This window comes from Parus major, chromosome Z, assembly GCF_001522545.3.
Source record: "Parus major isolate Abel chromosome Z, Parus_major1.1, whole genome shotgun sequence".
Classification (NCBI taxonomy): Eukaryota; Metazoa; Chordata; class Aves; order Passeriformes; family Paridae; genus Parus; species Parus major.
Genome location: NC_031799.1, coordinates 60,688,477 through 60,701,424, shown reverse-complemented (window position 1 = coordinate 60,701,424; position 12,948 = coordinate 60,688,477). Strand labels below are relative to the sequence as shown.

The following is a 12,948-nucleotide window of genomic DNA, read 5'->3' as shown; positions in this document are numbered from 1 at the left end:
ATCTTGGGCACAGCAACCACAAAATGATAAAAGTTTTCGATTCTTGGTGGAGTAAGGAGGACCCTCAACAAAATTTCTATCCTGTTATTTCCAGAGGATGGACTTTGTCCTGTTCATGGGACTTATGCAGAAAGTTCCCTGGGAAACAGTCCTTAAAATCAAAGTGGTCCAGGAAGGTGGGCATATTTTAAAAAATGAATCCCTATGTGTCAAAAGAGATGCCAGTAGGGAAGAAGACTGGCCTAGCTGAGCAAGGAGCTTTCACAGAAACGCAGGGGAATAAAAAAGAGTGTTGAAAAAGGATGGGCAACTCGGGAAGTGTTCAAGGATGTTGTTAGGTCATGCAGAAAGAAAATCAGAGAGGCAGAAGCTCAGTTAGAAGTTAATCTGGCCACTTCTATAAAGGATAATAAATGTTTTTATAAATACAGTAATAAAAAAAGGACCAAAGAAGAAACCTCCATTCTTTATTGAATGCTAGGGGGTGAAAGTAGTCACCAAAGATGAGGAAAAGGCCTGTGTTACTTCATGCTTTCGTTTCAGTCTTCAACTGTAAAACTGGGTATCCTCAGGACAACTGACCTGCTGAGCTGGTAGACAGGGACAGGGAGCAGAGTGGATGCCCTGTCATCCAGGAGGAGGTAGGTAGTGACCAGCTGTGCCACTTAGATGTTCACAAGTCTATGGGAGGATGTGGATGCCTTAAGGTTTTAGCGTGAGCAGAAGTCCTATGAGGAGCTTCTGAAGGAGCTGGGATTATTAAGCCTGGAGGAAGATGGGTCCTTTTCAGCTAAAATTAAGTGAGTCCTGTTTATTTTGACCCCCTAGTGTTCTGGAGCACAGAGGCAAAATGATGAAGACATCTTGCTATGAAATGGTGCTATATAGCGTTCTGCTCTGGATTTACATAAAATTAATCAGTCTATCAATAAATATTTTCTGGTCATTTTTGCTGAGCAATGAAAGGTGGCAGAATTAGATGATGCATGACACATCACTAGCTTTTTTATCTGTGAGTACAAAAGCTGGTGTGCTGTAATTATGTTATCTGATATGTCAGTTGGTTTTGGTATGGATTTTTAACCTTTAGAAACATAGCACTGCCTCACCATCTAAACAATGTTTTTTTCCATAACAGTTGGAATAATCAAAACTGGTCTTTCTTCCAGATTCCTTTTCATAACTCATTTCTACTATAATATTTAGAGGTAAGATTGTTGTAGCTATATAGATAGGATTGTAATATCAAATTGTATTCATAATCTTCAGTTATATTTTTTCCACCGTTAAACCTTTGAGCTTTCTTTAGTTTCCTGCTTTCTTTTGCAAACTTTTAATAATTGTGTTTCTTGTCTCAGCTTGGGACAAGGGTCTTGCTTTCTGCTGATGTTTAATTGCTTGTAGAGCAAGGTCCTTGATTGAATCATCTGCTTAGTATTGATATATATATATGCATACATATGTATATTTTAAGAAAACCTGAGAATTTTGATAAGATTGACTTTTTAATTATGCCATTAATAAAGCCAAATAATTGTCAAGTGGTTTCTAAAATTAGAGATGCTTCTCTTTAAAAGGGAAAAAAAAAAGGAAAACAAAAAATAAACCAACAGGTGTCAGCAAAGACCATGTAACGAAACATTGGGTCAAATCACATCAACAGTATGTGCTGCATTCATGACAAATCCCTGTTGTCTTTCATTTAGTTCTCTCAAAGGACCTTGGGATCCTAATTGTGATCAGTCAACTCTAAATACAGAATATCACAGCTATGTATGAAGGTTGAATTAAATTGCTTTCAGTAGAAAATGCAAGAAACTACATAGAGATAATGTCAGTTCCATCTCAATGAGTTGTTCTCCCACACTATAATCCAAGTGAGGTCTTTGTGGATTTTTAAAATGCTACTGATTTTATTTCTCTCTCTGATTTTTTAATCCTTTTTTTGCCTGCAATGAACTGAGGCTTTAGAAAGTCCATTCAGTTTTTAGGATCTTTTGTTCTAGAATCATGATGGTGAGGGATTTTGGGTTTTTCTGTTTGTAAGTCTATCCAAGAGCAGTATGTCTAAAAGTTCGTTGCATCTCTCATTAGTACGTATTGGCTGGTTTGTCACCTCAGGGTGAAAATAAAGCTCATTCAGCCAAGGCTGTGACAGCCACAGTAGCAATCCTCAGGTCAGTCCCACCACTTGAGATTTGCTGTAGGGCAGTCAGTTGGAGTTCTTTTTGCTTTTGTTTCACTGAACATTATTGCTCTTACAGTGTGAAGAGGAAAACATTGTGGGTAGACTACTGTATTTTATAGGGATTGTTCCCCTCATCTTGTGCTTATTTTCTCTTCTTGCACTGAAGTGCCTATTACCAATTAGGAGACAAATTTTATAAAATAACAAAATCTATTACTTGTCATGAGATTGATTCTAGTGTTTTATAGTTGTTTGTTTTTAAGAGAAGTTACAAAACTTCCAACCTGTGTACTCTGCCTTGAAGTTATTAGAAAATTCTAGTAGTGCTGAGGAGTCTAATCTCTTATGTTGAATATGAGTTATTTGAAAGTAGTATCCTTTTTATGCCCAGGGAAGGTCCATTTTTGAGAAACTTAGATTCAAGAGATGTCAGGTATAAATTAATAGTTAAAATAATTTCAGAGGTCTGAGGAGTTGATGGTGAATCACTTGGTGTACTGTTTGAAGTTCAGTCAAAGACAAAACTTCACAAAAAGAATAAATAAGGCTGACTTTTGTACGTCCATATGTGCATTTCTCAGGAGAACTGGTAATGTTCAGCTGTTACACATTTTAAGTGCAGTTCTGTCACAGGATGAAAGTTGATAAATAAACCTACGGTCACATTAGTTTTGCATCTCTAAAGGAAAGAAAACAAACACTTGCATTTTTCTTCACGTCAAATATAGGAAGTTATGGCTGAGTGACATACTGTGGTGGGTAGAGATGGTCAGACTTCAGTGATTTCTAAATCAAAACTATCACTAATAATTTTAGTTCTATTTTTCCCCTTTTTTTTTTTTTTTTTTTGTGAATGTGTGTTCATGCAGGAGATTAAACTGAGGTAAAAATTTAGCTAACTCAGAATGTTGTTGGAGCAATAATAAACTATTAATGACACTAATAATGCACTAACCCTTTGTATAATATGACTTAATATATGGTAATAATAATAATAATAATAATAATAATAATGTCATATAAAGAAACTCCAGTAAGTCAATCAAAAAGGAAAATGCCATTGCAGCTATGTTTTATTGGCTAAAGCCTACTTAAGTTTAAATATACTAGCTCTATTATTCTGAAAAATCTGGCCACTCATAAAAACATGCAATGAAAATTATTGCTATGAGATTTTCATATTCTCTTCACTCAGATTTACTTTGAGAACTCTCTGTAAACTTCTCCAGAAGGATATATTTAATCTGTAGTTTAGTCCATTTCTTTTTTTCTCCCAAGACTTGCTACAGGTGTGTACGAGTAGGCAATAGAGTGGACAACTTAGATTAAGTTTGCGCTTCCTCATCACTTCTCCTAAGTCTTGTAACCTGTCCTCTGTCATGGGAGTGGTTGTAATGTCAACTGATCTCATGCGCCTTATCCTTTTTTGTGTCACATGCACTTTATTCTTTGTCATGTGTTAACCAAACACCAGCCATTTGACAGGGTTGTTGGTATTTTGGTCATGAGGGATGCACATATGGGGAAAGAGGGGGACATGTGGCATTTGATTGTCTTCAAAAGAGACTTTGTGGTTTGTGCTAGCCTAAGGGTTCCTCACATCTGTCATGAATCCATGACTGTTGGTTGCATGGTAATGATTTCCAGTGATACCTGATAGATGCCAGGTTAGAAGTGAAAGGCCACAAATCACACAGGCTTATGCTGATTTTTTAGTGTGTTTTTAGCTAAGAATTCACTTGAGAAAACATTTTGCAAATTTGAGTAATTTACTTCATCTTCTTATTTTCCCTCTGCAGTAGGCTTGTTCTGTTCATGTGTGTAATCTTCTGGGGGGTAGCCATGGCTGGTTTTGAAAGTGGGAGCACGGGAGAGAAGAAAATTTGAAGTAGATGATTTGTGCGGGAGAGAAGAAAAGAATTTAGAGGGCTTGGGTTGTAAAGCGTTGCATCGGAGGGGAACTTGATGGGCAAGGCTCAGTGCACTTCACTGAGTCCCAGCATGTGTTTCAGTGTGGTATGTACTGAAGCAGCTCTGCTGGATTAGGATGTAGATGTTATTAATCAAGTCATTGAGTTGTGATCTGTTGCCTGTATACCTGGCAATCTCTGTTGTGGAAAAGTTCACTAGTGGGTCAGCTGCAATTCTGCTCTTCCTCATCTGTGCCATGCTGTTTTTTTGATGTCTTTAGAATTGGTACAAGGCTTTTTTTCAGTGTATTACAGACTTAAAATGGAGAGGTTGTTATTTTAAACTGAGTTAGTTTAGAATTGCCTCCTTGCTTTGTGGGAGTTCTTTTTTCAGTGCTCTTTTCCAGACTGTTTAAAGACCTCCAGTACGTAATGCATTGAAGTGTCTCTTTGCTATTTGTCTTCACTTATAATTGTATTTAGACTTCAGTACCTTCATGATTTTCGTAACTTCAAACATGGTGTCACTGTTTCTTAGTATTTAATTTCTATTTTAGCATAGTTCTATACAGGTATTGATCATATAGTTTCTTTTGATCATGGAATTACAGAATGCTGCAAAGATGTAACAAATTATACTGATAACAGAATTTTCCAATGCTTTTGGTAATTGAGAACAATCATAAGAAAATCCATTGTATGAACCACAGTTTTAAAAGAACATTTATTGTAGGAAGCCAGTACCTTAGCAGTTAATGTGTACTACACTTGTGTGTTCCAGAACTAGGTTTCTACCTGGAGTTTCAGTTTTGCTCTGCACAAGGTATGCAGCATTATAGTCTTGTTATTGTGCAGAATATTTCACAAAGCAAGGGTAACCTCAGGTCTGTTATAACATAACGTGCTTCTCTCTGTTCTTTTTGCTGTCTGTCCAAGTCATTAAATTTAATTTCTTTATGATTAAAATAGCCTGTTTTCTGGATCAATATGAAGGATCACTGGTCACAACGTAGGTCTATCCCCCAATTATCCATGAGGTTACTGAACTTTGTAGATTACATATTTGAGACCGCTAGCACTTTGAAAAGGTACTTTTGGAGGGATTCTCTATTATATCCAACATAAATCAAGACTGACTTTTTTGAAGCTCCTCAGAAAGGCATCTGTGAGCACTGAGGTTTGGTTCCACTCCTGAGCTATATGTATTAAGGCTCTCAACCTTGTTCACCATAGGTGAAAGAAAACTATAACAAGGAAATGATAGCAGAGATTAGATACTTGTGCTTTTAATATGCCCAGGATAATCTACTTGGTTTTACTGCTCAGGATGTGTTCTACTCAGCTGTGGTCCCTGCTCTCATCAGCTTGCCTTCATTATGGGAATTTTTTTAGTGCAACAAATTTAGAATAGCTGTGATTTCATTTATGCAGAAGTTTCTCAGGCTAAGGAAAACCAGAACATGGGCTCCTCTGTTCAATGAGAGCAATTTAAAGTACAAGCAATGTAGTTTCCTTCCAGAGAAGGCCACTTTGTTCTGGGAAGAAAGTATCCTCTATCACGTGGTTTGAGTGCAACCTTTTCTTGGACAGTCAAAGTGTTGGGCTTTCCATGGCTTTCTCTCTTGCTATCAGAATAGGACATGAGAGGCATGGGATTTTTTGGTGTTTGTGTTCTGTTTGGTTTTTTTTTCCCTTCAACAGTCAGTAAGAACACCTTGATAGTTCTAACTTCAGATATTTTTTTTATCTGGGATGTGTTTTCCTGATAGACAGCACTTGGATGTAAATGAAGTACAGAAATATTCCAATATGAGGTGGAAGTTTTTAGTATCTCATACAAGAAATGCAGAATTGCCAATTTCTTCTCTGTTTATCAGGCAATTAATTTCATACACTGTAGGCAGGTTTACTATTGGTTCTTTTTCCTTTGCAGTCTTGGACACAATGATGCCTGCCCTCCAGTCATGTTGAATTACAATGCAGTATACTGCTTACAGATTTGGCACACCATAACCAGTTTCAAGAGCCTTAGAAAAAGTGCAACTACCCCAGGTTAGCATGACTAGCATGAGTAGGGCTCTCTTGTAAGTGTTACATAGGGAACATCTGGATCTGTACAATTTGTTGCTCGGTAGTTCAGATGATTTATTGATGGAGGATGGAATTGATTAGCCTCTGTCACTACATACCTGCAGTGGTGAGCAGTTGTGTGACTGACTGATAATTCGCCCAGAAGAGTTCGTAGAGTGTAACCAGAGCCACCTTCTCATGCAAGAACTCATAAGATACTTTTTGACATTCTACAATAGTTTCTACAATAGTTTTTAGATCTTAAATATAGAACACAAGCATGCACAAGATAATATTGCTACTTAGAGAAGTTGTGGCTATATAAATTATAAGGATTTGAAATAACAAGTTTAACTAGTTCTATATAAACAATATCACACAGTTTCCTTTTCATTTTGCTTCCTATAGGAAAGATATTTTAATAATTAATTTTTTAAAAATTACTTATGAGCCATAAAATCAGAGGAAGTCATTAAAACCGTAAAAATCCAAAGATAGTCTTGGATGTATAGCATTTTCAGTACTTGCAGCCATATTCCTACATAAGACAGAATTTTGCTAGGTTTTCCTAGGAAGGACAGAATTTTGCCAGGTTTTCCAGATGCATCTATGGTACATGCAGGAAGCCTGGCCATTAGTAATGCTTTCAAATCTGAAAAATTTTGGACTTGGATGGCACTTCAAGAGATCTTGTGCATTGGTTTCCATCATTTAAAACTGATAGTGTACCAGCCATTTCAAGGATATACCTAAATATGTTGATCTACTCCAAAAAACTCTCAACCTCTTCTGTGGCTACCTGCATATATACATGTACACAGATACACATAGACAGACAGACACACACAGACTGGGGCAGGTTTGAGGGTTTTTTATGGCTTTTTTTCCTGAAATGTCTCTGAGCAATGCAGGCCATCCAGGTGCTGAGCTGTCTGAGGATGGTAATCTCAAACTTTGCATATGAGCCTCCCCCTGCTATGTCCTTCTTTATGTTTGCTTTTATTGAAAGCACTCATTAGGTTAAGTCTTTGCCACATCAGAGTGTTCTACTGATTCAACACTCCCATTTTTAAAGTTGTATTGGTCTTTATTTTATTAGAATAGTGCATAAAGAGTCAGTTAGAATGAGAGCCCCATTGACATGCCTGTAGAAAAAACAAATGAAGGTTTATTTCTGCTCTGAAGACACACAGTCTAAATAAAAGAGAAAGAATAGAAGAAATAGATACAAACAGCTGGAAGAAGGGTAGACTTTCACAAGTGGTGTCTAAAATATATTTTCTGTGTATCAGTTTTTTTCTCTTCCAAGTGTTCTTTTAGTGATTTTAACAGTGAGGAGATGCCTGAATTGAGATTTAAGAAGAAGATTTCTATGTTTTAGGCCATATTATCATTACACTCATTTTAATGTCTGTACAACATTAGCATTTGAGACTGCAGGAACTTAACTGCTTTACTTGTTGGTGTTACACTGCAGTTGATTTCGGTGAACCATAAAAAGTTTGCCCCTGAAGGTAAAATTACACTGTATGCATGTTCCTAGCATACTGCTTTGGGGATAAACATGTATTAAATCAACTCATTGCTCACAGCTGAATTCCTTCTCCAAATGCAGTTTCTGTGTAGATAATAATGTTCAGAAAGACTGATTTTCTGTAAACCATAAAGTTTTTTGAACATAATTCTATCAATAAATGTATTTGAGCAGGATTGGAAAGAATTCTTATAATCCTAATAAAGACTGGGGTTTTAGTGAAAGGAAAGGAGGGGTATATACCAACATTTTTAATTAGCTTTCATCGGCACCTCCAGTTTGTTCATATGTGTTCCAAACATTTGCATATTGTTTCATCACATTTGCATAATAAAAACTTTTGGACTTCATTAAAACTTCTTTTTTGTAATTGTGCATTCGGAAAATTAAATTCAACGTTTATGACACCCTGGCTCCTACTTGCTTGGATCATAGTGTGTAGTTAAGATGCCATCACTTGAGACCTTTGTTACAGCAATGTTTCTGTTGGGGTGTAATATACTATGGGTTCAGATGGATGTAACTGTGGCCTTGAGGTGCTGGTCTGAAGAATACTGTCTGGGTTTGTACCGAGATATTCCTGGATTAGTATTCGGAGACTTAGATCTTGTCCTGTCTGGAATTTAAATACTGTTCCCTGAGCCTTAAAGAGAACGCAAACCCCATTTCAGCCTCTTAAAATGAGAGTCCTTTATTTTACCTCTTTAATTTGCTGCTTTTTTTTTTTTTTTCCCAAACTCTTGTAGCCATTGAAATCCAGGCAGTAACTTCCAAACCATTTTTACAACCTCAAATAGATGAAGTGCCTGTTTGTTCCTTGGTTAAATTCCCAAATTAATTATAGTTAGAAAGTTCTTACATCTGAATCTCCATTTTTCTTATATTATGTAAGGGAAGAATAAAAAGTCCCTAGACAGTAGGCAAGACTTTGGAATGTAAACAACTTTGTTACATTTGAGAGGCCATCTTCTGTTGCAACAATGCTGATTTTTGTGAGTTTTGTCTTTTTTTGGTTTTGTTTTTGTTTTCTGGTGGGTTTTGGTTTGTCTTGGTTTTATGTTTTTGTTTGGGTTTTTTATATATTTTTTGTTTGTTTGAGGGTTTTTTGTTTGCAGGGTTTTTTTGGTGCTTGGTTTGGGTTTGGTTTTTTTTTTCTTTCTTTCTTTGTTTTGTTGCTTTCTGAAATGATACCTTTGGTTTCAGGATTGAAATTTCCATTTTATTCCTATATGGAGAAGAGAAGCATAAACTCCCCCACAGTAGCAAATCTGCATGGGGTTTTCTCCTATTTAGCAATCTTTGACCCATACCTCCCCCGTTCACTGAGTAGAAAGGGCAAGGTAACTTAGCTGAGGGTGGCTACAGATCTGCTCTCCATGTAAATCATGAAGTGAACCTGAAGGGGTGAGAATTCTAGAAATCTGCTAATAGACAAAATACTTCAAAAGTATTTCTTTACAAAGACAGCCTTTCTTCTACCCCCCCGAGTATATATTAATTGGTTATAAATCTTAGTTTTGAGGTTGTTATTCACCTAATTATTCACACAGCAGTGCATGATGGATTCACAGGTACAGTTACCGTTCCATTGTACTGGCAAGAAGTCTTTTCTATGCAACAGAGAGAATTTTTAGTCTAAAGCTCCAAGTTCTATAATTAGTTATATAGTAAAGGATTCAGAAGAGTGGCAAAACATATACAAGTGCTTAGAAGTTTGCCCAATTAGCCTTTAAATTGTCTGCCTGCATATGTCATTATTATAAGTGTTTTAATATCTGGTGGCATTTATATTTTTTCCTTTTCTTCCAGATCATTACTAAATATATTTATGAACTACTAGAGAAGGAATGCCACTTGAAGAAAGTAACTCTTCCAGTAAGTATAATTTATTTTTCCAAAGACATTTTTTTTGAATCTGTACCCAGCATAGCCTGTGATCCCTTATTCAGATAAAGACAAGTTGTACCAGGGCTCTGTGCAAGGCATTGTCTCGGGACAATGCCTTTGTATTTTACGTGTGTATGCATCTGGAGATGTGGTTCCACCTCGTTTCTCATGTGTTTGATTTCTCCAACTGAGCCTTCCTTACTTTACCAGATACCAGAATTTTCAGGTGTGGTGATTTTAATAGGAGAGCCATAAGCTTTTTGAAAAGTATTTGTAGATATTTTGGGACGTCTGAAGCTGAATGTAGAAAACAGAAGCATCTCCAAAGGCTACACTCACATTGAGTATCAGAAAACAACTCCAAGTAATTTTTTTTAAAATGCTGTTTCAGTAATTTGTAATATGTTGAGTTTTGTTGTTGAGTTTTGCATGGGTCTTGGGTCTTCCAAGAGACAAAAGCAGCTGTTGGTTCTTGTAAAGTTGTTTATTGCATGAATACATCAGTCTCAAAGGCGAAGAGTTCAGAGTATTAAAGTCCATGCTAAAAGCTTTATGGCACAGAGTCCTGATGTTCTGAGCAGAAGAAGCAGCAGCTCTCACACCTTTTTTCTTCTTATTCTTTCTTCCTCTTTCTGTTGTTTTTTCATCCTGCTACAGGGGAATTTTATTCAGAAATCACCCCATCAGCTAAAAACACAATTCTAAAACATTCTTCCTACACCAATCTGAGTTTAATTCTAATGTGCAAAAGTCATGTCAGTTCTTACCCAAAAATATATATATATGTATATATATTTTTATCTGTTCATGCAAATAATTCTGTCTACTTTATCTAGAAATACAGGCAGTGTTCTTCTGTGTTTTCATTATGTCTGGAGCTAAGTTAATTTTGTAAAAGGTAACACTACTGAACTTTAAACTAGGCTTTAGGGCTTTTTACTAGCTAACACAGTCTCTTAAGGCACTTAAGATCTATTTCTACTTACTTAAAACTAAAACTTACACTCCTACTTCATGTCTATGTCTTAATATATTTCAGTTTCTCTAAAGGCTCCAATTCAATCCTGGCATTCCTTTCTCTCTGAGACACTCAGAGAGGCTTCTATTTCATGCATTCCAACAGTATGTAATATAAAGTGCTTATATTGCTTAGTGAAAGTATTTTATCAACCTTGGAAAAGATGAAGTGCTCCCCTACTTATCAGAGTGTTTATAAATACATGTGATATGATGATGATGATGTTCAGGTATTTTTATATTCTATACTGGAGAGTGCAGGGGAGACTGGAGCATGAAAGCACTGTGTAGATTTTCTATCATTATGAAGGATTCCAATGCTCTTGGAAATCTTCTGAATCACTGTTTTTTTCAGACAAACCTTCATACTCAGTCAAGAAAAACCTTTTAAGGCTATGGAAGGAAAAAGTCTTTTCCCTTAACAGTTCTGTAACATTTCACTATTCCTAATTCCATTCCCTGAGCATTGCTTAAGGAATGTTTTAATAACTTGCCCAAACTACTTATAGTTTCCTAGCAGGGCTTTTTCAGTGTCTCATGGTCATGGCAGAAGGAGCTTAGCTACGAGATTCAGAGAAGTCAAAGGGCAATACTTGCAGCCTGGTGTTTGCACCAATGCCTGACAACTGAGACTGAGAAAGCATTTCCCCACTTCAGATTTTTCTGTGTGTACAGACATAGGATTAGGTTCATCACTGGTGGAGTGCTAGTTATGATCTCCAGCTTTTTGGATAATTTTCTTTCTTGGTGAAGTTTAGGTCCAAGAAGTACTTCCAGAACAGTAATGTACCAAAAGACTTCTCAAGCCATGCCACACTTTGTCATGTTTGTAAAACCATGAGGCTTTTGTTTATAAAATTCAAAGTGCCCAAATATTAAGGTTATAGGACTTTCTTTGATTCCTAAAATAGAATATGAAGAATATGCATCTAAGTAGTGCAGTGCTAAGGTTGATCAATTAGCTCCACAACATGAAGATAGAGGAACTTGGGATAAATATTATAGCACCTCCATCACCTATGTGACACCTGTGGTGATTCATTTGCCTGGCTCTAAGGTTTGGGTTTCTTGGCTTGAAAGAAGAGTGGCCTTGGCTAGTTCTCACTTTTGGATTAATCTGTTTACTTGTATCTAGAAATTGTGTAGTAGGCATGGATACAGTTGTTCAGTAGTATATTTAAGCTGTTCTCAAATGTATTACTTTCAACTTCTGTCAAGTGTCATAATTACATTTTGGAGCAAAGTAAGAAAGCACAAAATATTCAGGTGTCTTTAATGGAAGCATTGTGGAAAAATTCATATGAGGTACAAACACCACTCTTCAGGAGTGGCTGTTATGCATAGCCAGCCCTCACTACAATCAAAAATAGGTTATGAAGGCACATACAGAAATGAAAAATAGAAACAATATATTTAGAAGCTGAAAAATTAAAGCTGTGTAAAAGCTAGGTTTAAATAGCCACTGATAGACTCCCAAGTAAGGACACAAAACCTTCTAGTTTAAACTAGTAAAGGAGGCTGACTAATAAAAACAGTAAAACATCTTTTAGGATGAGAATAGGAGAGAGTATAAATGTTGGCAAGTCACATGTAAAATCTCAGGAAGTTTACAAAAACCAAATTTGAGGATCTTGTTAGATTTGTAAAGGCTAATATTGAAAGAGAGCTGATAAGGCCAGTAGATGAACTGCAGCTAAAGTGAACACTGAGGTCAAGTAAGAAAAATAAATAAATAAAATAAAAAAACCCAACCAACCAAAAAAAACCTACCAAAAAAAACCAACCAAAAAAAACCCACCACAAACAAAAAACAAGAATCAAAAACAAACAAACCCGAACAAAGAAAACCCTACTATTTCCAATTCTACTTGTCCAATTTCCATACGCTTAACTTTTTTTTCTAAATAGGATATAATTCTGAGCAACTATCTGAAATTTGTCATATCAGTAGAGGAGGCTTTAGGACTAGTTATTATATTGTACAATAAACAAATTCCAGGATGGGATTTATTTTGAATCTAGGGTTCTATAAGAAGCTATAAGTACATGAAGTTGCAAAACAACCAATTTTTATTTAACTTACTGTTGAAATCAGCTAATAATAATAATTGTAATATATGGGGGGAAATGAGTACAAGTTTCTTTAAAAAAAAAGAATTCATTGCAGGAGTCAGAGATCACATGAAGAAGAAAAATCTTGTCAGTAAAAGAGTACAAGTATTTCCAATGAACTGTGTCGTGGTTTAAAACCAATAACTAAGAAAATTACTTATTTCTTGCTGTGAGATATGGGTTAGAATAAGGGCAAAACAGGCATAAAACTTAAAAGGAATAAAGAAAGT

The 12,948-nt window shown here is 36.0% G+C and overlaps 1 protein-coding gene across 7 annotated transcripts in view; it reads left to right on the top strand.

Annotated features, from left to right (window-relative positions):
• The window catches only part of FAM172A (family with sequence similarity 172 member A), a 259,299-nt gene that overhangs the window by 44,599 nt on the left and 201,752 nt on the right, over window positions 1-12,948 (top strand). For all 7 annotated transcript variants that reach the window (XM_015652648.1, XM_033520478.1, XM_015652647.2 and 4 more), the window contains one exon: window positions 9,512-9,577. In XM_015652648.1, coding sequence (XP_015508134.1) covers window positions 9,512-9,577 — 66 coding nt within the window. The remainder of the gene's footprint in view (window positions 1-9,511; window positions 9,578-12,948) is intronic.